The sequence below is a fragment of the Misgurnus anguillicaudatus genome, chromosome 10, assembly GCF_027580225.2.
Source record: "Misgurnus anguillicaudatus chromosome 10, ASM2758022v2, whole genome shotgun sequence".
Classification (NCBI taxonomy): Eukaryota; Metazoa; Chordata; class Actinopteri; order Cypriniformes; family Cobitidae; genus Misgurnus; species Misgurnus anguillicaudatus.
In genome coordinates this window covers 32,341,746-32,369,352 of record NC_073346.2, presented here as the reverse complement: position 1 = coordinate 32,369,352, position 27,607 = coordinate 32,341,746, and the positions used below count along the sequence as shown (strand labels likewise).

At 40.1% G+C, this 27,607-nt stretch overlaps 2 protein-coding genes across 3 annotated transcripts in view; one reads left to right on the top strand and one right to left on the bottom strand.

Moving 5' to 3' along the window:
* The first annotated feature begins 334 nt into the window (after window positions 1-334).
* Window positions 335-11,330, top strand: ptpn23a (protein tyrosine phosphatase, non-receptor type 23, a). Its single transcript, XM_073872393.1, has 25 exons — window positions 335-552; window positions 1,331-1,409; window positions 1,702-1,825; window positions 1,929-2,005; window positions 2,152-2,201; window positions 2,404-2,535; window positions 2,633-2,713; window positions 3,612-3,743; window positions 3,844-3,891; window positions 4,058-4,173; window positions 4,258-4,337; window positions 4,519-4,633; window positions 4,788-4,853; window positions 4,927-5,072; window positions 5,263-5,568; window positions 5,646-5,800; window positions 5,901-6,052; window positions 6,177-6,356; window positions 6,497-7,070; window positions 7,230-9,260; window positions 9,385-9,569; window positions 9,668-9,772; window positions 9,869-10,007; window positions 10,085-10,198; window positions 10,277-11,330. The coding sequence occupies exons 1-25, from the start codon at window positions 469-471 to the stop codon at window positions 10,868-10,870; spliced, it is 5,865 nt and encodes a 1,954-aa protein (XP_073728494.1). The 5' UTR covers window positions 335-468; the 3' UTR covers window positions 10,871-11,330.
* A 2,614-nt stretch (window positions 11,331-13,944) lies between these two features.
* scap (SREBF chaperone) overlaps window positions 13,945-27,607 on the bottom strand; it is a 41,669-nt gene continuing 28,006 nt past the window's right edge. For both annotated transcript variants that reach the window (XM_055210925.2, XM_055210924.2), the window contains exons 14-23: window positions 27,431-27,577; window positions 24,245-24,446; window positions 24,042-24,157; window positions 22,901-23,402; window positions 22,515-22,600; window positions 22,326-22,408; window positions 18,949-19,115; window positions 18,787-18,867; window positions 18,413-18,619; window positions 13,945-18,328 (exon numbers count right to left, since the gene is read on the bottom strand). In XM_055210925.2, the coding sequence (XP_055066900.2) occupies window positions 18,083-18,328; window positions 18,413-18,619; window positions 18,787-18,867; window positions 18,949-19,115; window positions 22,326-22,408; window positions 22,515-22,600; window positions 22,901-23,402; window positions 24,042-24,157; window positions 24,245-24,446; window positions 27,431-27,577 (1,837 nt within the window). In that variant the 3' untranslated portion in view covers window positions 13,945-18,082. The remainder of the gene's footprint in view (window positions 18,329-18,412; window positions 18,620-18,786; window positions 18,868-18,948; window positions 19,116-22,325; window positions 22,409-22,514; window positions 22,601-22,900; window positions 23,403-24,041; window positions 24,158-24,244; window positions 24,447-27,430; window positions 27,578-27,607) is intronic.

Genomic DNA, 27,607 nt, shown 5'->3' with positions numbered 1-27,607 from the left:
AGTGAAATTTCACAGGTAGAAGGTTGTAAAAACACGGGTTACAGGCTGCCTGGAACACATAAACTGAATCCCAAACCGCCTACTTCCATACTATATAGTACGCAAAGTAGCGCTTTTTAAATACTATATAGTATGGAAGTAGGCGGTTTGGGATTCAGCCATAGAGTCGCGAGTCGTGGTTTTGAAGTCGTAATTCACGGGCTCAAAAACCTACCTGGAACGCAGCATAAAGCACAGCACCAAAGAAAGCACTCATTGCAGGACTACATTTCCCAGAGTCAGCTTCCGGCACGCATGACATCACTTCCGGAAATCGCAATCACTTCCTGTATGGGTGTAAATAGGGACATGACACAGTCGTTTAAGTCAGTTAAAATAGAAATATAATACTAGATCTGGTATTTTTCGACTTCGTTAACGATATAATACTGTTTAACTTTAGTCGGATGAGAGAGATCGGCGGCCGGGATGGAGGCCGTGCCGCGAATGCCGATGATTTGGCTGGATCTAAAGGAGGCTGGAGACTTTGAGTTCAGTCCGTCTGTCAAACAGGTGAGCCTGTCAGAAAGGCCTAAATGAGAGAAATAATGCTGTCGTTACATCTTATACACAACAAACATAAAGAGAATACTATGTTTTATATAGACGATCTACACTAAAATTTGTTTTTCAGCCCTGTGAGCCAAATGTGAGCTCAGTCTTTGGATGGGTGGTCTTGGAAATGTAAACGTAATATGTGCGAACTTAGTTAGTTAGCTCAGCACATCTGACTTAACATAGTCTGTCAGTAAAGTAGTAATAATTAGTAGTTTAAATAGAATAAAATAATTGAATCTTTATTGTTTTTATTTATTCTACAACTAAACTAAAAGCAAGCATACTAGGAGCCTTAATGGCACATAATGATTACATAAGTGGCACATAAAGGCACATACAGATAATAATAATAATTATTATTATTATTACTAATTTATATTTCAGTATTATTCCTTTCCTCCCTGATGATATATTAAAGTTACTGGGTTGTTTTCTTTGCTACACTGACTTAAAACTTAAACCAATTTCCTTCAGAGCAGTCAGGAATTTTTTGCCTACGTCATGTTAGTTATGAATTCATTACTAACATACTGGGCCAAAGGAGTATAATAGGTTTGACTCTGAGTTGTTTGTTTATGTATGCTAATTATTGACAGGAATGCATCTAAACAATAGAGCCAAAATATAATAATGGTTGTATTGCCTTCGTCATAAAGCCGGATCCATTTTTGTAGCTTCTTTATTCTGAATTGTTTGCTCCATGACATTGTGACTTGTATTTCCCCTTTTCCAGTTCATACTGAAAAACTACGGTGAAGATCCTGACAATTATAATGAGCAGTTAAAGAAACTGGAGCAATTGCGACAGAGTGAGTCTTGTGTTATGTGAGTCAAAGCCCTGACTTGTTCGAGGTAAACATTTATTATTGTGTTTTCTTGGGATCAAACCTATGGCCACGCCCAGATGGCATCAACACTGATTTTTGTGTGTGTGCATCAGCTTGGAATTCTGATGCTTTAATTTAAAGATTATAAAGTCTGTTTGTAGTTAAATGCATTACTAGATTATACAAAATAAATAATTCATGTATAAAATATATAAAATGTAATGACACAGAAGGTACAGAGGATGTGAAAAGCTTGTGGTCCTGTCTTACTAGAGTGCAGTAAACGTCACACGAGACTTTGAGGGCTGCAGTACATTAAGGAAGTACTTTGGACAGTTGCATTATCTACAAAGTCGTGTGCCTCTGGGATCGGAGCAAGAAGCTGCTGTCCCCATCTCCTGGTGAGAGCGCCAAACCAACCATTGCATTACCCTCGAAATCTTTCATATACATTTGTTTTGTAATAACAACATGCATAACACTTTTTTTCTGTTTAATGCATAGGACAGAGATATTTTCTGGGAAGACGGTGACCCACGACGACATCTGCTATGAACAAGCCTGCATCCTTTATAATTTGGGTGAGTTACTACCAGACAGTGATGCTTATTATTCCTCCTCTAAATGCGCTGCATTGTGTGTGACTGAAATACGTCTGTGTTGCTGAGAAAGAGCATTGTCGGGTCAGGCTTGTTTTCTGATTCAAGTCATGTCTCCGATGATATAGGAGCACTCCATTCAATGCTGGGAGCCATGGACAACAGGGTGTCCGAAGAGGTGAGCGAGGCCGACCAGTTAAAAGGGGTGTAAACCTCAAGTGGTGTAATGATATTTTAGTCTTTTAAGCTTTTTATGGTGTTAAATCAAGCAATTACATTTTTTTGTAAAAAAAATTCTCACAAAAAATGACAATTCACACAACAACATAATTATTTCTCTAGGGTGCTAACTCTTACCGTTTTTTTTTTTCAATGTGTAGGGGATGAAAGTATCTTGCACACATTTCCAGTGTTCAGCTGGAGCATTTACCTACCTGAGAGATCACTTTAGCCACAACTTCAGTGTGGACATGAGTCACCAGATCCTTAATCTCAACATCAACCTCATGCTGGTATGATCTCTGATAAGCTTCTCCACTTGCTCTCATCGGGACATTCATATAAATAATTTTTAATTTACATGGATTAAATTTAAAACTACCGTTTTAGGGTCAGGCCCAGGAGTGCCTGTTGGAAAAATCCATGTTGGACAACAGGAAGAGCTTCCTTGTTGCTCGGATAAGTGCCCAGGTACGGGACTTTTACTTTTTAATGCTGCTTTGCGTGATGGTGTGGTCTCTACATTTCTTTGCTATCTTAGGAATTAAAGGTACAGACTGAACAATTCTGACATTTGTCATCAAAACCTGAAATTGGCCACAATTGAAATTGAAACTTAATTGTGCTGTCAATTATTTTTTTCTCTCGCTGCACTAAATAGCAGTGCCATGGTTGGATAGTGCAGTATTATTATAATAAAATCCCCTTTTGACATCACAAAGGGAGCCAAATTTCAATTAGCTATTTTTTACATGATTGCAGAGAAAGGTTTACCAAAACTAAGTTACTGGGTTGTTCTTTTTCACATTTTCTAGATTGATAAATGCACTGGGTACCCATTTACAGCATTAATCATGGAAAAAGTCAGATTTTCATGATGTGTCCCATTTAAAATATTAAAGGGGACATTTTACAATAATTTTTTTAAGATGTAAAATAAATTTTTGGTGTCTCCAGAGGTGTGTATGTGAAGATTCATTTTAAAATACCCCATATATAATTTATTATAACATTAAAATTGCCCCTTTGTAGGTGCAAGCAAAAATTAGCAATTTTTGGGTGTGTCCTTTTAAATGCAAATGAGCTGATCTCTGCACTACATGGCAGTACCGTGCATAGTGCAGATTAAAGGGCAGTATAATCCCCTTCTGACATCACAAGGGGAGCCAAATTTCAATTATATATTTTTTCACTTGCTTGCAGAGAATGGTTTACCAATACTAAGTTACTGGATTGTTCTTTTTCACATTTTCTAGGTTGATAGAAGCACTAGGGACCCAATCATAGCACTTAAACATGGAAAACGTCATGATATGATATGTCCCCTTTAAGATATGTAATTGATTTTTTTTCTCATTTTGGTTCTCAGGTGGTTGACTACTACAAAGAGGCTTGTAGAGCTCTGGAAAACTCTGAAACAGCCTCAATGTTGGGAAAGATACAGAAAGACTGGAAGAAATTAGTGCAAATGAAAATTTACTACTTTGCTGCAGTAGCACATGTAAGCATATACAAACAAAATATAAACTAGAAAGCTGGTTTGTCCACTGAACATTTCCAAGGTCACTCAAAGCTATACTAAATCCACTTTATGTCAACAGTTGCACATGGGAAAACAAGCGGAAGAGCAGCAGAAGTATGGAGAGCGGGTAAAATATTTGTATTATTTTAAATAACTTTGTAGATGAATGCATTTGTTGAAGATTTGAATTTCTGTGTGCGCATTTCCTGCATATTATCTGTGCAAAAAATAGGAGATTAATTACGATTGGATATTTAATTGATGTGTAATAATTTTATTTAATTTTTCAACAGGTTGCATACCTTCAGAGCTCGATAGATAAACTGACAGAGGCAATTAAGATGGCTAAGGGTCAACCAGAGAGTGTCCAAGATGCCCTTAGGTTCACCATGGATGTTATTGGGGGAAAGTAAGCTAAAATACATGAGAGTTATGCTTAACATTTGTCTTACCAAATCATTAATCATTTTTATATATTTTTCACTTATCTTAGATTTAACTCTGCCAAGAAGGATAATGACTTCATTTACCATGATGCTGTGCCATCTCTGGAAACGCTGACCTCAGTGAAAGGTATTTTGGCTGCTTATGATGATGTTATGAATGAATACACAGCCATGACAATGGAAATTGTAGTGCCTTGCAGTCCCAATTTGTATTGAGACACAGAAAGAGTTTTGCAGATTTTAAATTGTTACCAAAGTATTAAACATGTCTGAAAATCTGCTGTATGACACTTATTTGTCTAATACAGGTGCCCCATTGGTCAAAGCCTTGCCTGTGAACCCAACAGACCCCAGTGTCACTGGCCCAGACATTTTTTCAAAGCTGGTGCCTATGGCTGCCCACGAGGCCTCTTCTCTTTACAGGTTTGGATCAAGTCTTGGACATTATTTATTATAAAACTACTGTTTAAGAAAAGTTACTGTTTGTGGACAGTAAGTTCCTCTATTTTATATTTTAGGGGTAATCAAATATGAGTGTTTTACCCTTACAAACTTCCTTTTTCTGTTAAAATTACAGTGAGGAAAAGGCAAAGCTGCTACGGGATGTTGTGGCAAAAATACACAACAAGAATGAGACACTAGAGTAAGTTTAAACGGCTTAAAGTAATACATTTGGAAGTTTGTATCTAAATGTTTCAAACGTCATGTTCCCATAGACAGTTCATGGACTCTCTCAGTCTGGACCCAGAATCAGTAGATAATATGGAGAAGTATAATACCATCCCATCGGTGTTGATGGAAAAATGTGCTGCGTTAAGTGTGAGACCAGATACTGTGAAAAACCTTATCCAGTCGATGCAGGGTTAGTGCCATCGTATTATATTCCCAGAAACTTGTAATCTTATTTTGTATTAGAGATAAAGGCTAACTACTTACGCTTAAATTCGCAAATAAAATTGTGCATTTTTATTGTTGATAATTTAGAGAAAATGTGATATTTAGCAACAAAAACTGCTAAAAGTCTAAATTCTCACAGTGTGTATCTACCTTAGTCCTTTCAGGTGTGTTCACTGATGTAGAAGCCTCTCTGCGGGAGATTCGGGATGTATTAGATGAGGATGAGGCAGGGGAGCGGAGCCTGGAAGAGGCTGCTGGGAAGCAGGCTTTACCTGAAAGGCCTTCAACCATGGCCGAGCTGCGGAGGGACCTGGAGAAATATTTTGAAGCCCATGAAAAAGCCAGCTTCACTAACACAGAACTTCATCGAGCCATGAATCTCCACATCAGCAATCTGAGACTCCTCGGTGGACCACTTGACACCCTTAGAGAGGCATTACCAAAGCCTCAACTTAGCGAAGGTGGGTGTTTTGTTGTGACATAAGTCATACGAAGGTTTATGTTATGAATATCTAAAAATAGTTTTTGACATTTTCAGATGAGATAGCAGGTCTTCAGAGTATGAAGAGAATTCTTGGTAAAGTGCAAGAGATGCGGGACCAGCGGAACTCCCTGGAGAAACAACTTAGAGACCTTATTCAACAGGATGACATCACTACTGTACTGGTCACAACTGAGCGTGGCGACATGAAGGTATGGGCCCTAAATGACCAGAGGACCTGTTTTTAAAGGGATTGCATCATTGTCCTGTAACTGTGTATAGTAAATTTTTGTTAATCTCTCATCTTTATAGAAACTGTTTGAGGAGCAACTTAAGAAGTATGAACAGGTGAAAGTATACATTGACCAGAACTTGGCAGCGCAGGACAATATACTAAAGGCATTGACAGAAGCTAATGTCCAGTATGCCTCTGTGCGCAAAGGCCTGGCAGAAACCGAACATAAGTAAGCCTTGGGGGGGACATTTTTGTGTCATACAAACATGAATACTGAGTTTATGGGAAATAGTTTTTGTTGTGTGCCATTAGGTTGACTTTTCATGGATATATTTGATGTTTTCACTTTTTAGATGGAACAGTACTATACAGATGCTTGTGGCCTCATATGAGGCCTATGAAGACCTAATGAAGAAATCTCAAGAGGGAAAAGAATTTTACGAAGACCTGGAAACCAAGGCCTCTCGCCTATTAGAGAGAGCCAAGACTATCTCCAAGGCCCAGAAGGAGGAGAGACAAGCCATTTTGGAAAAGTAACTAGTAACCTATTCTTTACTTAACTGTGTTATTCTTTGTACAAGAATAGCAATGCTTGATTAAACCTGAAAATGTAGCTTAATTGATTTGCTCAGTTCTGCTAATGTGACTTCTAATTTTGTTTCATATCTGACAGAGAGCTTAAAAAGAAGGCTCCTCAAAGACCCACTGCCCCAAAGCCACCTCAAAAGAAAGGCCAGAGTGTGGATCCTGCCATTATAGATGACCCTGAACTTGCAGAGCTAAGTGCCGCAATCCTAGCCCTTGGTGGGGATCTACCAGAAGAACTACGCAGCCTGCCTCCTGAACTTGCTATTCCTCCTTCTAGTCATCCTAGTAAATTTCCTGGGGCAGCTGCTAGCTCTATACTACGATGGCCTGGAGCTGGTTCAGGTTTATTGTATGCACAACCTAGATTTCCTCCAAATTTACCCCCTCCCGAAGTTCTTGCTCAAATATCCCATTTCCCATCATCTTCGCTGTCTCAAAATTTTAGTCATAGTCTTCCACAGCCTCATCTGTCACAGCAACAGTTCCCACAACTTCCCAATCCTCAGGTTGTTTCGACACTGCCGTCTGTGTCCAGGTACAGCCCTGCATCTTCCCAGAGCCAACATGGACCACCAACTACTCTTGTCCGACCCTCCACCACTACAGTGGATAGTGTACAAACACCTATTCCTAGCTACAGTCCTGCATCTGCTCAGGCAGTTATGCCTGCCCCGCACCAACCGCACCAACCCATGCCTGCACCGCACCAACACATGCCTCCACCTGCACCGCACCAACATATCCCTCCCCCTGCACCGCACCAACCCATGCATCACCCTCCTCCACACCAACCCATGCCTCCCCATGTCCAACATCAGCCTATGCCTCCCCCTTCCCAACACCAACCGGTACCACCTTCTATCCCATCACTGTATTCAGCTTCACCTCATATGACACCTCAAGTTCAGTACATGCAACATCCTGGAGTTCCCATGGGCCAACCTTCACAGGCAATGCCAGCCCCTCAGCCCCAGGTTCAGCAACTGTTTGCTCAGCAGGGTGGTCAAAGCCAACCACAGCCATTTTATCCACCTGTACAAGCTCAACAGCAAATGCCTAGACCTTTGACAGGGCCTCAACCTCCACACCATACACAGCCTCAGTTTCCACAGTACATTGCCTTAGCTAGACAACCTGGACCACCAAACATTCAGCAACCACCAATTCAAGGACAGTTTGGATCTAATATTCAATCAGCCTCTGCTTCCCATATGCAGCCACATCACGGTTATCCCCCTGTTACATTTGTTCCAAATTCCCACCCTTCACAAGTAAATACTGTCACCCAGGGTCAGATGCCCCATCACGGCTTGCCTCCACAGATGCCAATGTCCTCACAGCCCTTGCCCCCTGTGTCAATGGCACACTTAGCACATGTCAATCCCCAGATGCCCCCTGTTTCCCAACCCCTTACACCTCCTATCAATCAGCAGTTGCCACATGCTTCACATCCACAAATACCTCCATCCTCTCATCATTTAGGCCATGCACCCCATATGCAAATATCTCCTGGCTCTAATCAGTTGCCTCCTCCCCACCAGACACAGATTTTTCCTCCATCCACTCACATGTCTCCTCCCTCTCGCCAACAAATGCCATCAGTCAATCAACCACTATCTTACTCTCCCCAGTCCCAAATAATTCCTGCCCCTCAATCCGTCCATCAACCAGCATATTCAGCCGTTCCCCTGAGGGCTACTGTTCCAATTCAACCACAGATGCCCCATGCCCCACTTTCCTCTCAAAGCCAAATGCACCCAAGCTCTCTTTCTTTACAGCAACAAACCCTTCCCCAGCCCTGTCCTCCATCACTCCCTCACAATATTTTCAACCCTCAGGCAACTGTTCCTCCTAGCTCTGCACCAATGAGCTATCCAGGAAGTGTTGTTATGGTTCCCAGCCAGTCTGTGGCCTCTTCACAACCTCAGTCTCAGCCACCCAATTTACAGCCTTTAACTTCACAACAGCTACCCCCAGGAGGCCCAGTTTCTTATGTTGTTTCCCAAGGTGGAAACATTCCTATAGGATCAATGCAGCATCCTGTGATGCCTCCATCCTCAGCAGCACCAGGAGCTCCACACCCCCGTGTGCCGCCTTCTCCTGCCCCATCACCTTCTCCCTCACCTGGTCCTCCCTCCCTGGGTATTGTCACTCAGAGACCATCTCCGGCCCTTACCCCAGTTGGAGCAGCACTGCCACAGTCATCAGTAACAGCTCCAGCTTCCAGTGGTTCCATGCCTCCATCCGACTCAAGCCTATTTCAGCTGCAGAACTCTAGTACTGATGATTTGCTTTCTTCGAGTCCTGAAAGTCAGCACGGAGGTACTAAGGACACTGCCAATGTCCTACTACCCACCAAAGCCGATCCCCAGGAAGAACATCACAGAAAGAAGTCAGAAGGTGTGAGACTTATTCAGGGGGACCCTTACCAAGCACCAGAAAGGGTCTCAAAGCTCAGTGCAGAACTAGGGCGGTTTCGATCAACGGTTCAATCCTTTGAGCGTCCATCAGGTGAGGGAGGACTGTCAGAACTCGATGCTCGATGGAAAGAGCTGCAGGAGCAGCAGGAGAAGGATACTCGGCAACTTTCTATCGCCATTGCTCGCTGCTACACCATGAAGAATCGAAATCAAGATGTGATGCCGTATGACTGCAATCGTGTCATTTTGCAGTCGGGAAAAGATGACTATATCAATGCAAGTTTTATTGAGGACCTGTCTCCGTACTGTCCCCGCCTCATTGCAACACAAGCTCCTCTTTCTGGCACTGCAGCTGACTTCTGGCTCATGGTTTATGAGCAGAAGGTTTCCGTAATTGTTATGCTTGTGTCAGAGCAAGAACTGGAGAAGGTAAATATAATACTGTGGCACACTGCAGAATTAAGCTTACTAGCTTTTGAAATATTCAGGTATTTAAAAGTGCCTCAAATTGAAGAATCACACAGTGATTAGCACTTTAACATTTTATTTCCAGCAAAAGGTGTTACGCTACTTTCCAACAGAGAGGGGGCAACAGCTTGCCCAGGGACCAATCACCCTAACACTGACCACCCAGAAGAGCACTCCCACCCATATAGAGCGCATGATAGGACTACAGTACCGGGATCAGAGTCTGAGACGCACCGTCATACACCTTCAGTTTACTTCATGGCCTGAACTGTATGAAATTATTCTTTATATTCAGACTTTATTAAGAATAGCATTGTCTCAAAACTAAACTTTATTTCTAACTCTTTTGAACTTCATTTTTTGAAAAGGGGGCTTCCAGAAAGTAAAAGCAACCTCATCCGTTTCATTCAAGAAGTCCATGGACACTACCTATTTCAGCGCCCTCTACACACTCCAGTCGTAGTGCATTGCAGGTGCCATATTTTAAAATAAGTAACATTTATGCAGCATTATTCAAAAACGGTACAAGGATTAAACATACTAATACTAACTTTACTATTACTACTTAGCTCTGGTGTTGGCCGTACTGGTGCCTTCTGCCTGCTTTACGCAGCACTGCAAGAAATTGAAGCGGGCAATGGTATACCTGATCTGATCCAGCTGGTGAGAAAGACGAGACAGCAAAGGAAGAACATGCTGCAAGAAAAGGTAACTACATTTAGTGCAATGAGTGTTGATATTTAGCAAGTATATGTTATATATTTATTGTTTGTTTATTTGTATAGCTTCACCTTAAATTCTGCTATGAGGCAGTTTTGAAACATACAGAGCAGGTTCTGCAACGCCACGGCATCATAACCTTGCCTTGCACCAAGACCCTAAACAACATTGCAGTAAAGGTAACCTATTTCTTCCTGGTTTTCGTTTAATAAATTAACCCAAGTTATGTGACAAATTTGTTTTGTGTATTTTTCTAGTCATACTCACGACAGGAATCTCAAGACATTGTTTTGGGAGGAGACATGTCTATTAGCTCCATACAGGCCACCGTAGCTAAACTAAGCATTCGACCACCCAGTCTTGATCACGAACAAGATTCCAACCAAGACCAAATGTCTTCTGCCTCTGAAGCGCCAAGTATGGGGGACATAGAGCCTACAGATGTGTCTCTTCAACCCTCTCAGGATTCTATTTCTTATGAGGTTGTGCCTGATTTCGTCAGTCCCCCCCTCTCTTGCACCTCCTCTCCAGGCAAGACGCAGTCACCTTTACCTCCCAGCAGTCATGGAAATGGGTTCACTGGGTCCACACCCGCTTCCCCCGTCTCAAATCATCACCCATCCGTCGAAGCAGCCCCTCCTGCTCTCTCTCCACCCACTGCTTCATCTCTGGACCTGCTGGCTTCTTTGACACCCGAAGCATTCACGTTGGACAGCGCCCATCAAGGCAAGCAGCGGATTAGCAAACAAAGCTTTCTTCACCCGCAGGAAGGCAAAGGTCTTCAGGGGCCTCCAGTGGGCGACGATCCGCTCAGTAGTTTGGATCCTCTCTGGACGCTCAACAAAAGCTGAAACAACACAATGGAGGTCTTTGCATCCTCTCCCCCACTGTTATAACTAGTCCATGTTTATCCAAGTTTTTTCTGTTGCACTTTTTCAAGATTGATCCTGCTCGTTCAGGTTACATTCCGTGAATCCAGTCTTGTCTCCCAGCATGCACTCCTGATGCCATGGTGTTTTTGATTGGCTGTAAGGTGCCTCAGTGTTGACTCTGCAGCGAGCATCTGCCTTTTTACAACAAAACATGCAAATATTCAGAATGGGTGGCGTGTTAAAAACTGACATACAGGCTACTGTTAATCTGATCGTATGAAGTAGACAGAGTTGTTGACTCTTTTTCTTTCCCTTTATCCACATTGCTGCTTGCACTGTGGGTTGTATATTATTAATCACTTGTACCTGTTCTTAGACTACAGTGATCTTGGGAATTACGTAGAGAGATATTGAAGCTGGTTATAAAAATACTACTTGATATGACTTGATGTACTCAATATAACACTTAAATTTCTGAAGCTCTTCAGAAATCATAACATTTTTATGAGTTGGTTCTAACTTGCCATTCTTTAAACAGTGTAAATAAATCTTAAAAAAATATCAGCGTTCTGTTTTATTTTACTTTTTCAAATAGGTTTTGCCAAAATATGAAAAAACAAATTGATAAATGTCCTTACAGTGAAAGTTATAGATCACTCAGGTTTGTCCTAGCAGCTTTATTTTATGACAAGTGATTTTGTTTCTCTAATGGTGCATTCACACCAGACGCGGAAGAAGCGGTAAGCACGAGCGATTTACATGTTTACAAGGATTAGTCAGTTTTCTTAAAAGAAAAATCCAGATAATTTACTCACCACCATGTCATCCTAAAAGTGGTTGATGTCTTTCTTTGTTCAGTCGAGAAGAAATTATGTTTTTTGAGGAAAACATTGCAGGATTTTTCTCATTTTAATGGACTTTAATAGAGCCCAACACTTAATACTTAACTCAACGCTTAACAGTTTTTTTCAACAGAGTTTCAAAGGACTATAAACGATCCCAAACGAGGCATAAGGGTCTTATCTAGCAAAACGATTGTCATTTTTGACAAGAAAAATAAAAAATATGCACTTTTAAACCACAATTTCTCGTCTAGATCCGGTCCTCAAAGAGCAGCGCGACCTTACCCAATACGTAATGACGTCAAGAGGTCACAGAGGACGACTGCGAAAGTCCGGCCCAGTGTTTACAAGTGTGTTGAAAGAGTGTGTTGACCTCCCTACGTCACTACGCATTTACGCTAGGTCGCGCTGGACCGGATCTAGACGAGAAGTTGTGGTTTAAAACTGCATTTTTTTTATTTTTCTTGTCAAAAATGACAATCGTTTCGCTAGATAAGACCCTTATGCCTCGTTTGGGATCGTTTATAGTCCTTTGAAACTCTGTTGAAAAAAACTGTTAAGTGTTAATTGTTGGTGTCTATTAAAGTCCATTGAAATGAGAAAAATCCTGCAATGTTTTCCTTAAAAAACTTCTTCTCGACTGAACAAAGAAAGACATCAACATTTTGGATGACATGGTGGTGAGTAAATTATCTGGATTTTTCTTATAAGAAAATTGACTATTCCTTTAAGTCAATGCAAAGACGCGAATAAACATCCTGCTGCGCGGTAAGCGCGAATTGAGCGGAACGCGTGAATTGAGCTTGGTGGATTTTTGTGCCACATTAACCAATCAGAAGCTTGCTCTAGCAGTGACGTGATTACAGGAAGCGAACGGAGCCAGAAAAACACAACAGTAATGTAGGACAATCATTATAGCTACACGACACATCTTCGTACTTTTACAGCAATTAATAGGATCTTGTTTGGAAGAAAGTGAGTGAGGAGGTCGAACAATCTGGTACGTTTACTCAATTTGAGCTATATAAACCCCTCCCATGATGAGAATTTACACGTGAATGTCTCAATTTACTAGAGTTTCACGCGCGAGTAAACTCAAAATATTCAAGCATCCAACGACGCGCGTTTTTTCAGTGTCTGGTGTGAACCCACAGTAACACCATGTCCTCCAATATGGCAAAAAAATATTTATCTGGTCAAAAATATATTTTAAATATATGCTAAATACATTTTGTGAAAGTAAAGTTTTAATTAACTATATTTTTTTATTTGAAAATATTTAGTTTTAACCTTAATATATTAACATATAATTCAAAATGTATTTCAGGGTCAACAAATACATTTCTATTTTTACAACCCTTATGGCAAGATATTTTTTCTTGGCCTATAAAATATAAAATTAAGTAACATTATATTTTTGCAGTTAAAAATATTTTTTTATATTTTAATCTTTTCAAACCTGTTATGTTTACAGATGTGTAACAAACATTTTTTCTTCCAAGCGGACGTGAATATAAATGCTTGAATAATATTTGAAAAATAAATATATTTTTAAAAGTATAAAAAAATTGCCAAAAATTATAGTGGTGAAAAATACAGTTTTGTAAATATATTTCAAATGCCATTTTTTGTCAATATTAAAATATTTAAAATTATATTTAAAAATTATATTTTGTTGTATGAGAAATAAACACGAGCCAGAAGAGCCTCGCCTATATAGATCTTATTTAACGAGGCGAGATTGACTACTAGACGTTTAAAAACAGAAATATATATATATATATATATATATATATATAAATCCCTTAAATTGCACGAGGAAAGTAAAAAAAAGTGGAAAGGTGCGCCTGTGTGTGTGTGCACTCTTCAGCTATGATAGTGCGAGAGGGTGCACAGAGGAGAAACTGTTCTGATTGGCTGTGATTAATTACGTCGCACCACACCCCCTTTTCGTGTTCAGTGTTCACAGATAATGCACATCACTGGAATCATATCACATCTGGCTATGACATGGTGTTATAGATAAGAAGTGTGTTTGCCCAATCACATCTAAAAGTAATCTGTTCAATCGTGTTGCATCATGTGCAAATATTTTTTTAAATTTTGTCTTTCACCTTTCATGACTTTCTTTCAAACTTTGATAATCATAAAAACTTATTGACTTATTGACACATGACTTATTTAACTTCAAATAATGAGAAGTGAAATAGACAAGGTATCAAAGCCTTTTTATTTGCAAATTAGTACAAAGGTTTTCTCCTGTGTTAAAAATAGAACAGAGCATTAGTTACATCCACTGTCCGATTACACCGTAAAGTATTTGGGAAAAAACGGCAGAGCAGGCCCAAAAAGTCAAAAGAATATTTACACCCAATATCTCTCTGCCCCCTCCCTATCTGTATAAACAGTGCAACATTCAGGCATTTCACATCACTCAAAACATCTTTCACCTCACATCTACATCAGCAGCAGTAATTGTAAGATCCAGCGAGATGAGAGCAGTATTTCACGTCGACACCGCACACATCCATTCAGTGGAACGTGAAGAGCCATACAGCAGTATATTGAACACTATTCATCTTTGTGTCATTTCACTCCTCGCAATATACAAATAACGCCTGCCATTGTATGTGACAGCAACCCTGCCATCAGAGAAATTAGACTTTTGAATTCTCCCTGTATTCATGGTTAATCTTATTATCTGATGTCCTGAAACAAGATGTTAAAAGTTGAATAACTCAAAAATAAATAGTTATTGAATGTTCTTTCATTTACTTTTTATCTGAAGCTTACTACTAAATTGATAACTGGCCACACATTGATATTTCATGTTTTCAATAAGATTGTGCTAAGACTGATAAGACCAGCTGGTCTTATGTACACTGTAAAGTTCAACCATGTCAATGCTCTGGCATCACAAATTCATTGGGATAGACAAATATAAAGAGATGGGAGTAAAAAAAATACATTAAACAAAGCAAAAGTAAGAGATCCTACATGGCTTGAAGAATGTAGTTTTAAAAATGAACTAATTCAATAATTCAGTCCTCGCATCAACTAATATTAACATTCATAAAACATGGATATTAAAAGACATACAACATTTATTATTAGTGTTATGAATAGAAATGTACAATTTCTATTCACTTACAATTGGAAAATTTTGGTCGCCCAAGCTTAAAAACAAATCTTGGCTCACCATCGCAGTATATATATATATATATAGTCCTGCAGTACTACTACAGTATTTTCTCTTTATAGATAGGGGAACAAATACAGCCCAATTTTGTAAGACACATAATCCAAGAAAATGTTTGTTTAAAGCATCATGCTGTCTTGAATTCGTTTAAAGGTCCAAACCACCAAAACACATCTTGCATTGAATGGGACATTTCTGGTATGGTCCACTTTTACCAAACCAAAAACCAAAATGCTCAAAAATTTCAAATGGAATGCACGGCAGACTCATTATTATTTATATTAGTTTTAGTTTCCAGGACAAACATCTGCATTTGTGGGAAAAATAATAAATAGGGTTACATTATATAGGGCTATATTATTAAACATGAGCAAATCCGTGTATTTGAATGGGATCTTCAAGGCTGAATTTGAACAACTAACGTTCCATCATAAGCAAACATACAGTAACTAAAACTCAATACAAATCTCAGTGAAGCCTGTAAACGGCTCATGGTTCTAAAACAAACAGGCATTTCAAGACAGGAAATATACGCACATCTATTAAAACGCAGCCCTTTCCATCATGACCTGCACGCAGGGGAATCGAACTCCATCAGAAGTTTATGCAACAAGATTAAATTTACTTTGGGATATTTGTCCTGATGGCTGCATGAGATACTTTGAATACAGGTTGAAATCTACGTTAGTAGTTTATTTAGTATTTCAATCCAGGCTTTAAGTGATTAAAGGAATAGTTACCCGAAAATGAAAATTCTGTCATCATTTTGTCACACTCATGTTGTTCTAAACCTGTATGAGTTCAAAAAGTATTTTGACAAATGATGGCAAGCACACAGTTGAAGGTAACCATTGACTTCCATAGTGGGAAAAACAAATACTATGGAAGTCAATAGGTACCGTAAACTGGGTGGTTACCATAATTTAACAAAATATCTTCTTTTGTGTTCAACAGAGGAAAGAAACACATACAGGTTTAGAAAAACAGAAGGACAAGTAAAATTCATTTTTGGGTGAATTATACCTTTAAAGGGATAATTTACTCACCTTCATGTTGTTACAAACCTGTATAAATTTCTCTATTCTGATAAACGTAAGAGAAGATATCTTGAGGAATGTCCGCACCAAAACCGATCATGAGCCCCATTCACCTCCATATTATTCTTTAATCCTACTATGGAAGTCAATGGGGCTCCTGATCGGATTGTGTACAAACACTCCTCAAAATATCCTCTCGTATTCATCAGAACTAAGAAAAAAATGTAAACCTGTTTATAACAATATTAGGGTGAGTAAATGATGAAAGAATTGTCATTTTTGGGTGTACTATCTCTAAGGGGCGGTTCACATTTAACGTCTAAAACAGTGCGGAAAACGTGACGCGTTGCTTTCCAACGCAGCATTCTCTATTTAGCTACATTAAAAAAAAACGTATTTGCGCGCACAAAAGAGGCGAAATGTAAATCGCCCCTAAGGCAGGACTGGAATGACAACTTGACCCCTCTATTTCCCATAGATATATTCACATAATCATATTATTAAAGGGAAACTACACTTTTTTGAAAATATGCTCATTTTCCAGGTCCCCTAGAGCCAAACACTTGATTTTTACCATTTTGGAATCCATTCAGCTGATCTCCGGGTCTGGCACTTTTAGCATAGCTTAGCATAATCCATGGAATCCGATTAGACCATTAGCATCGCGCCAAAAAATAACCAAATAGTTTCAATATTTTCCCATTTAAAACTTGACTCTTCCGCAGCCACATCCTGCACCAAGACCGACGGAAAATCCAAAGCCGCAATTCTCCAGGCCGACACGGCCAGGAACTACACTCTCATTCTGGCGCAACAATCAACATGGCTGCAGCAGGCGCAATGATACCACGCAATGCCTGAAAATAGCCCCCTTGGTAGCTTTCAATAGCAGGGGACTATTTTCAGGTGCCGCGCAATATCATTGCGCCTCCTGCAGCCATGTTACAGCAGCAAAGTCCTTGATTATTACGCCAGAATGAGAGCACAGTCCCAGCCACATCTGGCCAGAAAATCGCAACTTTCAATTTTCCGTCGGTCCCAGCACACGATGCAACCACAAAAGAGTCAAGCCTCAAATAGGAAAAATATCGAAACTCTTTGGTTATTTTTAGTGCGATGCAAATGGTCCAATCAAATTCAATGGATTATGCTAAGCTATGCCAAAAGTGGTACCGCCAGACCCGGAGATTGGAATGGATTCCAAAACGGCAAAAATCAAACATTAACTCTAGGGCAGTGCTTCCCAATCCCGGTCCTCGAGGACCCCCTCCCAGAAAGCCCAAGATATATCTCCCCATTTTAACCACCTGATTCAACTTATCAGCCTCCTTCCAAAATGGTAAACATGTCCCCCTAACAAGCTGATGAGTTAAATCAGGTGTGGTAAATAAGGAAACATCTAAAACACTCTGGGAGGGGGTTCTCGAGGACCAGGACTGGGAAACACTACTCTAGGGAAGCTGGAAAATGAGAACACTTCCAAAAAAAGTGTCCCTATAAGGTAGTCATTTTTAGTTTTAAATTAAATTAATATTTATATCTCCATCTTAACTTAATCATCAGCCGAGTTTTATACAAACTGTTAGAAAAGTCTTTACTAATAAATAATTGACTTAAACATTAAAACTGACAACCCACCGTCCTCACCCCAAAGATTCAAATGTCTGCTTTTAAACAACACAAGCACTCAAAGAGGCACAAAACTCCTTTGAACAAACACCAAAATAGCACTCAATTTCTTTCAGCTGTGTTTACCAGTCTTAAGCATTTAGTTCTCTCCGTTCTCTTCTCCATTCAGCCTTCAACACTTTATGTGTAGCAATCACACGGTTATGGTGTCAGGCAGCGAAGCATTGCTTGCAATAACTTGCACACAAACAGACATCTTAAGGCAGGTCGAGTGAGCCACCTCTCCCGGTCAGCAGCTATGGTGCCACCTTTGTGTGAAAATGAACCGTACAGAACATTCTGCATGATGTCCAAAAAAAGCTCCAGAAGAACAACATCCAGAAGCCGAAGACCTCAGCGGTAACTCCTCCCTTCCTATCTGAAGGCCACTGGGCATTAAAATGCTTACAATGAACCTGCTGTGATGCAGGTTAACGGGTGCATTTCAATCCAACTTCTCCAGAACTGAGGGTACGTAGACCAGGCTGAGCTCGCTACCAAAGTCGCAGACTATAGCGGCGTTGTCCAGAACCAAAAGCTGTCTGACGCTCTGCCCCTCACTGCTCTGGCCCAGGTACACGGTCTGCAGAAGGTCCCCGTAGTTCAGGTCCCAAAATGACACACATCCTTGACCTCCCGTCACCAGCAAACTTTCAGAGATTACCCCCAGACTGGCCCCACATCCCACCTCCTAATAGATAAACAAGAGAGGTTAGTAGTGACACCATACCTTGCGATGAAAAACTACCTCATCTTTATTATCATTTTTATGCACCTGTTGTATGGAGTACAGCTTTATGCTTGTGCTACGGTCCCAAACGCAAATGAGGTCATCTAACCCGCTGCTTATGATACAGGAAGTTGTGCAAACCAGTGAGGTGACATCACCACGGTGACCGTATACGTGGCTCACACGACTTCCCGTTAAGACATCCCACACGCAGATGGCTCCGTCTTGGCCCCCGCTGGCAAGAACCATGGTCTACAAAACAGAAAGCATTACTGTTGAAATACTGATAAAGATTGTAATGCAATGCAAGCAGTGTAAACATTCAAACTCCAACCCCGCCGAGGAACGATCTTGCTGTAAGGCAACGGTGCTACCAAATGGCACAATTGCACAAAGTTTATATGTGTGTGGTTGCTGACCTGGTCTATGTAGATGGCAGTAATGCCACCCGAATGGCCCTGCAGGGTGAAGAGACAGCAAGAGTCCTCTAAACGGTACACCTAAAAACAAATAGGACAAAACTAAAGAATAAGATCATTGTAAACTCACAAAATACTGCAGAAACCTCTAAAGCACATTACCCTGACTGTATGGTCCTGGCTGCCGGTAACCACCCTACCAGCAGCAGCTTTGAGAACAGTGATAGGTTTCTGGTGGGCACACTGGACCGAGCGTGTCAGCTGACAGCTGATCACATCTTCACTGCTATAACAGGGGGAGGGGGGAAGGCTGCCCCGACCCGGGGGTCCTAAAGCAAACAAAATCACAATTAAAATCCTTTCAAACTACTCTGCATTGATGCACAAAAAATTATAATAGAGCCAAAATCCTATTTAGTTTCATCATGGATAATTGTTTTGTCATTTTTGTAATTTATTAAAAAATGGTATATGCTTCTGTTAAAGGGATAGTTCACTTTAAAATGAAAATTCTGTCATCTTTAACTCATCCTTATGTTGTTTTAAACCTGTATGAATTTCTTTTTTTCTGAAGAAGATATTTTGGGAAATGGTGGTGGACACACGGCAGATAGTGACCATTGACTTCTATAGTAGGAATAAAAAAATATGATGAAATTTAACGGGTACCATCAACTGTGTGCTTACCATCATTTATCAAAATATTTATCACAATTCTTCCAAAATATTTTTTTCCTACTATGGAAGTCAATGGTCACTATTTGCTGTGTGTTTACCATCATTTATCAAAATATCATCTTTTGTGTTCATCAGAAAAAAAATCATACCGCTTTAGAACAACATGAGGACGAGAAAATGATGACAGAATTAGTCCATTTAGTTCTTTTTAAAAAAAGGGAATATGTTAAAGGAATAGTCTACTCATTTTCAATATTAAAATATGTTATTACCTTAACTAAGAATTGTTGATACATCCCTCTATCATCTGTGTGCGTGCACGTAAGCGCTGGAGCGCTCTGCAACGCTTCGATAGCATTTAGCTTAGCCCCATTCATTCAATGGTACCATTTAGAGATAAAGTTAGAAGTGACCAAACACATCAACGTTTTTCCTATTTAAGACGAGTAGTTATACGAGCAAGTTTGGTGGTACAAAATAAAACGTAGCGCTTTTCTAAGCGGATTTAAAAGAGGAACTATATTTTATGGCGTAATAGCACTTTTGGGATTACTTCGACTCGGCGCAGTAACACCCTACCTCTCCCATTATGAGAGGGAGAAGGGGAGCGGACTTTTCAGGCGAGTCGAAGTACTTCCAAAAGTGCTATTACGCCATAAAATATAGTTCCTCTTTTAAATCTGCTTAGAAAAGCGCTACGTTTTATTTTGTACCACCAAACTTGCTCGTATAACTACTCGTCTTAAATAGGAAAAACGTTGATGTGTTTGGTCACTTCTAACTTTCTCTCTAAATGGTACCATTGAATGAATGGGGCAAAGCTAAATGCTATCGAAGCGTCGCAGCGCGCTCCAGCGCTTACGTGCACGCACACAGATGATAGAGGGATGTATCAACAATTCTTAGTTAAGGTAATAACATATTTTAATATTGAAAATGAGTAGACTATTCCTTTAACAGTGGTATGTTTCAATGGAAAGGATTTGCACCACTTTGCTTTTGTGGAAATCATGAGCACTGATATCACATTGTGGCCTAGTTTCACAGACAAAGCTTAGCTAAAGCCAAAACTAGGCCATATTTAAATTAAGATTTTTAAGCATCTTTTATCATGTTTTGGGAAAAAATTTTACTGGTGTGCATCTTGAGACAAATCAATGGCATTGGCACATTTTATAAAACTGTCATTGCAAGTTATTTTCACTTAAGACCGCTCAAATATGTGTTTTAGTCTAGGACTAGCCTTAAGCCTTGTCTGTAAAACTGCGGGTTTATGCCTAAATTTGACAAAATTGTCATGTACCCTCCTTTTCCACTGTGGACATCAACCTAAAGGGCGTTTACACGACACCATTTTTAACTAAAAGCTAATTTTTTTCAAATTCTGCCTTTTTACACAGTGATGGCATTTTGGGGGCCTGAAAATGCATAAAAGTGCATGCTTTAAAAAATGACACCTTTAGGGGTGGTTCACATTTCATATCTTTTGCATGCTCAAGTTTGTTATTTCAAATGTAGGTGCGCAATATGCGCGCTCATAATGGAAGCAATGTGATGCACTCTTTTTTCCAGTTAAAAACATTTGCAACTTTTCAGAATGCCACAAGTGCACCGCAGGTCATGTGACAAGAACCAACCGACGGTCGCGTTTTCCGCACGGTTTTAGACGCATGTGAACCGCCCCTTATTGTCTCTGTGTGAAATACAAAAACTCAAATTCATATTACAAATAATGTGAAATAAAAAAAAACTTTAATTTTGGGGGGAATATTGTGGTATTTCTTACAAATGGCCGTATTTTTCATTTATGCATTTGGCAGACGCTTTTATCCAAAGCGACTTAGAGGCTGTTTACACTTGGCATTAACATGCGTTTTCGTCGATCGGATCACAAGTGGACGACGTTAATGCCAGGTGTAAACGGTGTTCAAAAGGTTTGAGCTCGTCCACTTTCGACCACTTTCAACCACATCCAGAGGTAGTCGAAACCACTTTCGATCGGACTGCTTTGGAGTTGCGGAACGCACATGTGGTTGAATGCGTTCGAACAGCCACACGCGACCGCCTTCTCTCCACCCATTTATCTAATCTGAGGTATTAAACACAAGTTTTACGTCTTTTTTGACTTCTGGTGTGAACATACAGTGAACAGCGCTATTTTTAGCCTTTCATTGATAAAACTAAAGCGGCTGATATCCGTAGTTTCGTTTTGAAAGCGTGTGAAAGTTGCGCGATCCTATTTCATCAATTCCACCAAAAACTCAGAGAAAGCTCTTACATACACACGTACAAAACACTGTGCAGCATGCTAAACAAGCAGTGGACTCCGACATATTCGTTTGCGTCCATATAAACTCATCCTTACTCCCGCTCGCGTTTGAATGACAGCAGAGAGACTTGCCCACCGTCTCACAGACCACCCCCTCACAGTATTCAGCACAGAAGCGGTCGAAAGTGGACAAAAGAGACGGATTTATATACCAGGTGTAAACGTAATGTGTCTCTCTCATCCACTTGTGATCCGATCGATGAAAACACATCTTAATACCAAGTGTAAACAGCCCCTTACAGTGTATTACAAGCTATATTTATTAGTTTGTGTGTTCCCTGGGATTGAACCCATGACAGGAATATCGCTTTTTTCAATTTGCGCATTTTGAAGGGTAATGGATTGTGTGAGGGTGCCAACTACTGGCCTGGCATGCATAGTAAAGCGTTTTAAGTAGTTTTTGTGAATCTCTGTGAACGGAAATCATCTGTTGTCGACAAACGCAATAAATACACTTTTCCGTTTTAGTAGATTGTTATTGTGTAAATATATCTCTTATATATAGATATATATTTATCTGTCCCCGACTCACCACGATACTGCAGCAAGCCAAGAGGCTTATTGATCTCAACAGTGAAGAAGTCTAATGAGCCATCTAAACGCGCTGTCACAATTCTGCAACACAGAATATTACAGTTAGCAGGACCACAGGGATTAAATGGTTAAATGTAAAACTGATGGGCATTCAGGCATATGCGTTCAATGTCGCTGTGAAAAGCACCTGTTGTTGTGAAAAGCTAATGCAGTGATACCGGATACACCATCTTCATTACAGCATTTTAATGATCCCTCTACTGCATCCCACAGCTGAAAGAACAGAGGGGGAGAAAAAGAGAGCCAGTTTAATGTCATAGATCGCTCAAGATGTTGTTACTTTAAAAGCCCTCATCATCTCCAGCCTTGCTTTTAACTGGTATTATGATCTGTCAGGCAAGACACATCTCAGTTTACACTTCCATCTCATGTGTCTGGTTTTTAAGTGTGTGTGGGGGGGTCTCTGAATATAATAGTACAGTACATATAATACACAAGAGGTATTTTCAAATTCTCCAAATATGGCTAAAATGGATAAATCATTAAATCTTAAAATCAGGTGTAAACAGCTACCTCCAGTTTGCCGCTGCTCCGGCCTGTGGCAATGAGGTTTCCCCTCAGCTCCATGGCCCATACCGAGCTGTCCCAGTCCCCACCGCCCTGCGTCGGGAGCTCTGGCGGCGGGCCGGGTTGATCTCCGAGGCTGCGTCGCCTTTGCTGTGAAGCTGGAGGAGAAGGGGGGAATGCCAGTGGGGGCGAGGTCTCGTGCTCTTCGTAGGCCTTCTCCACCAATCCTCCGAAGTCAAAGCCGGAGCTCCTCGTGGACTGAGATGGGGGCAAGCCTCCGAAGTTGGTGTCGATGAGCGGGGTAAGGTCCGGCTGGTCCCCAAACAGGGCAGGGCGTGTAGGAGTGGTCCTCCTTCTTATTGGAAAAATATCTACATCTGGCCCCCCCACAGTCCCACACCCTACCTCCCGAAACTCCGCCCCCATGAGGCTGTCTGCCTCACAAGCGCTAATGTGATCCCAGCCATTACGATGCTCCCAGCAACCACTGCTGCTGCTTCTTCGCAGACTAAAAGTAGACACAAAAACTATTTTAGCACAGTGACGATAACTTAAAAGAACAGTATGTAGGAATGTGGCCCAAACTAATATTGCAATCACAAAACTTGTGGCTAAAACTGGTACTGCAATCACACAACTGGTGGCCAATACATAAAATGACAACATAAACATCAGTTGAGGGCTGCAACTCCACTTTTTAAATGACAATATCCTGGCCGGACCACTGTTGTCTGTGATATAAGTATTTGAAATGAAAATGATTTCTTAATGTCTAGTGACATAACAGGGCCATTTTATGATCAATTGATATACATTTCTTACATACTGTTCCTTTAACCACCTTATGCACTTTTCGGACGTAATAGTTCCTTATGAGGATGTCTGTAAAAATATAGGAACTATAAAATAGGCTAGGAACTATACTCCCATTCCGGCGTAATAATCAAGGACTTTGCTGCCGCACCATGGGTGCAGCAGGCACAATGATAGCACGCAGCACCCAAAAACAGTCCCCTTGTTAACTTTCAATAGCTGGGGACTATTTTCGGCCTGCTTAATATCATTGCGCCTGCTGCATTGATTGTACGGCACCAAAGTCCTTTAAATATTACGCCGGGTGACGTTTATGACGTTTATCATTTCTTACCCCTTATTAGGGATGACAGTAAGACAATCCCCCGTCTGCGCATCCCAAACACGGATTTGTCCTGCGAGACAACAGCTGGCCAGCAGCATGCCATCGCTGGCCAGACACTCAATGTCCTGTGGAGACATTTCAAAGTTACTCGACATACATCAGAGTGCATTTATCCTACCAGGAATCATGGAAAATTTCAGCTCAGCTCTCACCATGCTGTGACCTCTCAGCAGCAGAGGAGAGATTTCGCTGATCGGCGGCGAGTAGCCGTACTCGTCGCAGGGAAGTTCTCCGCGGCGACGCCGACCGTGGGATACACCGTTCTGTCCGTAGTTTCGAGGACAGAGCACTCGGTACAGACAGAAAAGCAGAAGCACCAATACAACACCGGCGAAAAGTCCGAGAGCCGCCACCCTGCATACACAACAACAAAATGTTCATCAGCCTACACATAGATACATAACTAAAGCACTTATTTGAAGATTTGGTGCAAGAACAACACAATGCATCTCTGATGAATAGGAAACTAAATATAAAATTGGCACGTGAGTGTGTAACTACAGACAAGTCTTTCCTGAAATTCCAGTAGACAAACTTAAAGGTGACTTAAAGGTCAGCATTATGTCTGAATACGTGCACATTGTAGTTTAGTCTTAAAAGCATCACACAAATGATGACCAGGGTTCAAGTATGAAAAAACAAAGACCTTCACACAGGAAGCCAATGAAAGAGGAACATTTTCATTACCGCAACATGTCCATGACTGGATTTGGGTTCTTTGACATGGAAATATTTACAATTAAAAAAATCTAAAAAATAAAACGCTTCACTATAACATTTACAGTGAAGAAACATGTGGTATTTGGTGATCGTTGGTAAATGTAGAGACAACAATAAAGAAAACAATTTTCTCATCCTCCGCAACAATTTTCAATCATTGTTTAAGCCCTCAAGGAATTAACATTTTCAAAAAAAAATTAGTTGAAAGGGACATAATTGACTGTGACACTCAAGATGGCTACCAGGTAAGGAGTTCTTATTTTTTCTCTCCAGATAAAAGTTGAAATTTTGTTTGTCATAGTACCTAGACAACTTTTTAGTTCTCATTACCGAAACATGAGTTTCTAAATGCATATATTTAATGTAATATCATGTTGCGGTAATGATAATTTTTGATAATGATAATCTAAAAAATTTACATAATTCTATAGAAAATATTTTTTAATTCTCTAAAAATAATATTTTATAGTAAGTTCAGACTTGAATCTTATATGTGCAAAAAATTGGCTTCAAGAGCTTTTAAAAAATTCTGATGCTGGACACCTTCTAAATCATTACTAGGAAAAGAGTCAGGCATTGAAGTGAGCTGACCCACATCTGATGTGTATCTTGTATGCAAGATGGCCTTATAGATAAGATAACACAGACCTTGAACACTGAGCGTGTGTTTATGTTTGAGCGACACTATTGTTTATCTCGCAGTTACGTCATTGGACGTACGGCATGCATTTGTAGAAAATATTAACTAGGGTTCTTAGTTAAAAAAACTTTGGCTTTTTCCTTGTATGAATGACCTTGAAAGTGCTTTTGTTCAAAAGAATTTTTCAGCCTTGGGGTTTGAAAGCTCTTGACATTTGTGCACGGAGACCACAAAGAGAGGCGTCGATACAGATTTTCTACGAAAAGTTACTGAACAACTAGAACTTGACAATGACAGAGTCAATACTATCTGTGCTATATATAGGACAAGGTGGGAAGAGAACAAAAAAGAAAAGAAAATTCTTTTAGATCTTCCCTTAAAGCCCTCTGGTGCCTACGCAAACATTTGAGGATTTTTTATTTATTTATTGCTACACGACCATTGACGGTGGAAATTGTTTCTGTGATGTTGCAACAGAATGGCATCATGGTAAGAGACGCGAGTTGCAACCGAGCATGCAAAACTGCTAGGATGTTGCCAATGTGTTTAGTGAATTTTTTGTAACTTCCCATCTCAAGCCCCGTTCAGACCGCCAGCTGCTAGCAGTAGCAAAGCAACATGATCTCATTCATGATAAGCGACTGTCAGGAGCAACTGGGTGATTCTCGAGAAATTAGACTTATGAGGTGACATGAAACATTTTGATAAAAAAGTAAATGCTATCAAAATAATAAACATACAGTTACAAACATCTCTTCATGTACTATTTTGCACATGATTTCAAATGACATCATGCAAACCAATTTTGTTGTTTTTTCCACATTTAAGGGGAAAATTTTCATTACCGCAACTTGTCCATGACTGGATTTGGGTTCTTTGACATGGAATATTTATAATTAAAAAAATCTAAAAAATATAAAGCTTCAGTGCATGTTATACTATAAACATTTACAGTAAAGAAACATGTAGTATTTGGTGATCATTGGTAAATGTAGAGACAATAATAAGGAATATAAATGTTTCAAAGACAAATTTTCTCATCCTCCGCAACAATCTAACATTTAAAAAAAAAATAGTTGGAAGGGACATAATTGACTGTGACACTCAAAATAGCTATCAGGTAAGCAGTTCTTATTTTTTCTCTCAAGATAAAAGTTGAAATTTTGTTTGTCATAGTACCTAGACAACTTTTTAGTTCTCATTACTGAAACATGAGTTTGTAAATGCATACATTTAATGTAATATCATGTTGCGGTAATGATAATTTTTGATAATGATAATTCTATAGGAAATATTTTTTGAATCCTCTAAAAATAATGGTTATAGTAAGTTCAGACCTTAATCTTATATGTGCAAAAAATTGGCTTCAAGGGCGTTTAAAAAAAAATCTGATGCTTGACACCTTCTAAGTCTGGATTTCGTGAAAATCACCCAAATGTCAACTTAGCACATTAATGCCTTATATAATACGTGACGTCACTTCAGTTAAGATTAATTTCTAAATCTGGACTTCGTGAAAATCTCCCAACTACCAATGAGAGCGAAGCACAGGAGTTCACATCAAACGTCTCTCATCAGTTACTGCAGTGCATGGTACCCATTTCTTTATGACAAACAAAATTAGAAACGCCTCCTAACTGCCTCATTGAGAACCGCTGGTGGTCTGAACGGGGGCATTAGGCTGCGTGCACACTAGCAGCGACGCAATCTCATATCAATGAAAAGCTTGCCGACTTCCAACGACACGAATGACAGTGACCATTGGCGACAAGAAGTGGGAAAATCGAGAAAAGTTAAACTTTTTGGTAACACGCTGCACTTTTTTACTCAGACGTCCAATTACAGTGGAGGAGAGTCGGGACAAAACCATGCCAACCAAGCAGCACCACTTACAGCCCCGTTTTTTAGCCTATACCTTTTCAAATCAGACGACTCAAAATGAAGAGTTTTTAGGATACCTAAACGTTGGGATACTGACTTGTAAAGCGTGAGGTCTGTCTGCAGATCAGAGGTCTTGATGCTTGGTGGAGGAGCGTGGTGTGTATCCTGTGGGTGACGGGTGTCTATGGCCTCTTGTGGGCTGAGATGCAATGTAACAGGGATGACTGGGAGAATACTGATGTACCTGTGGGCATCACAGAGGGGTAGGCACAAG

What these genes read in the sequence shown, in the direction of transcription:
- ptpn23a (XM_073872393.1), top strand. Translation starts at nt 469, where the DNA reads ATGGAGGCCGTGCCGCGAATGCCGATGATTTGGCTGGATCTAAAGGAG. An exon ending in TTGCTCGGATAAGTGCCCAG is followed by an intron (nt 2,714 to 3,611) that starts GTACGGGACTTT and finishes TTTGGTTCTCAG; the next exon opens with GTGGTTGACTACTACAAAGA. An exon ending in AACAAGAATGAGACACTAGA is followed by an intron (nt 4,854 to 4,926) that starts GTAAGTTTAAAC and finishes ATGTTCCCATAG; the next exon opens with ACAGTTCATGGACTCTCTCA.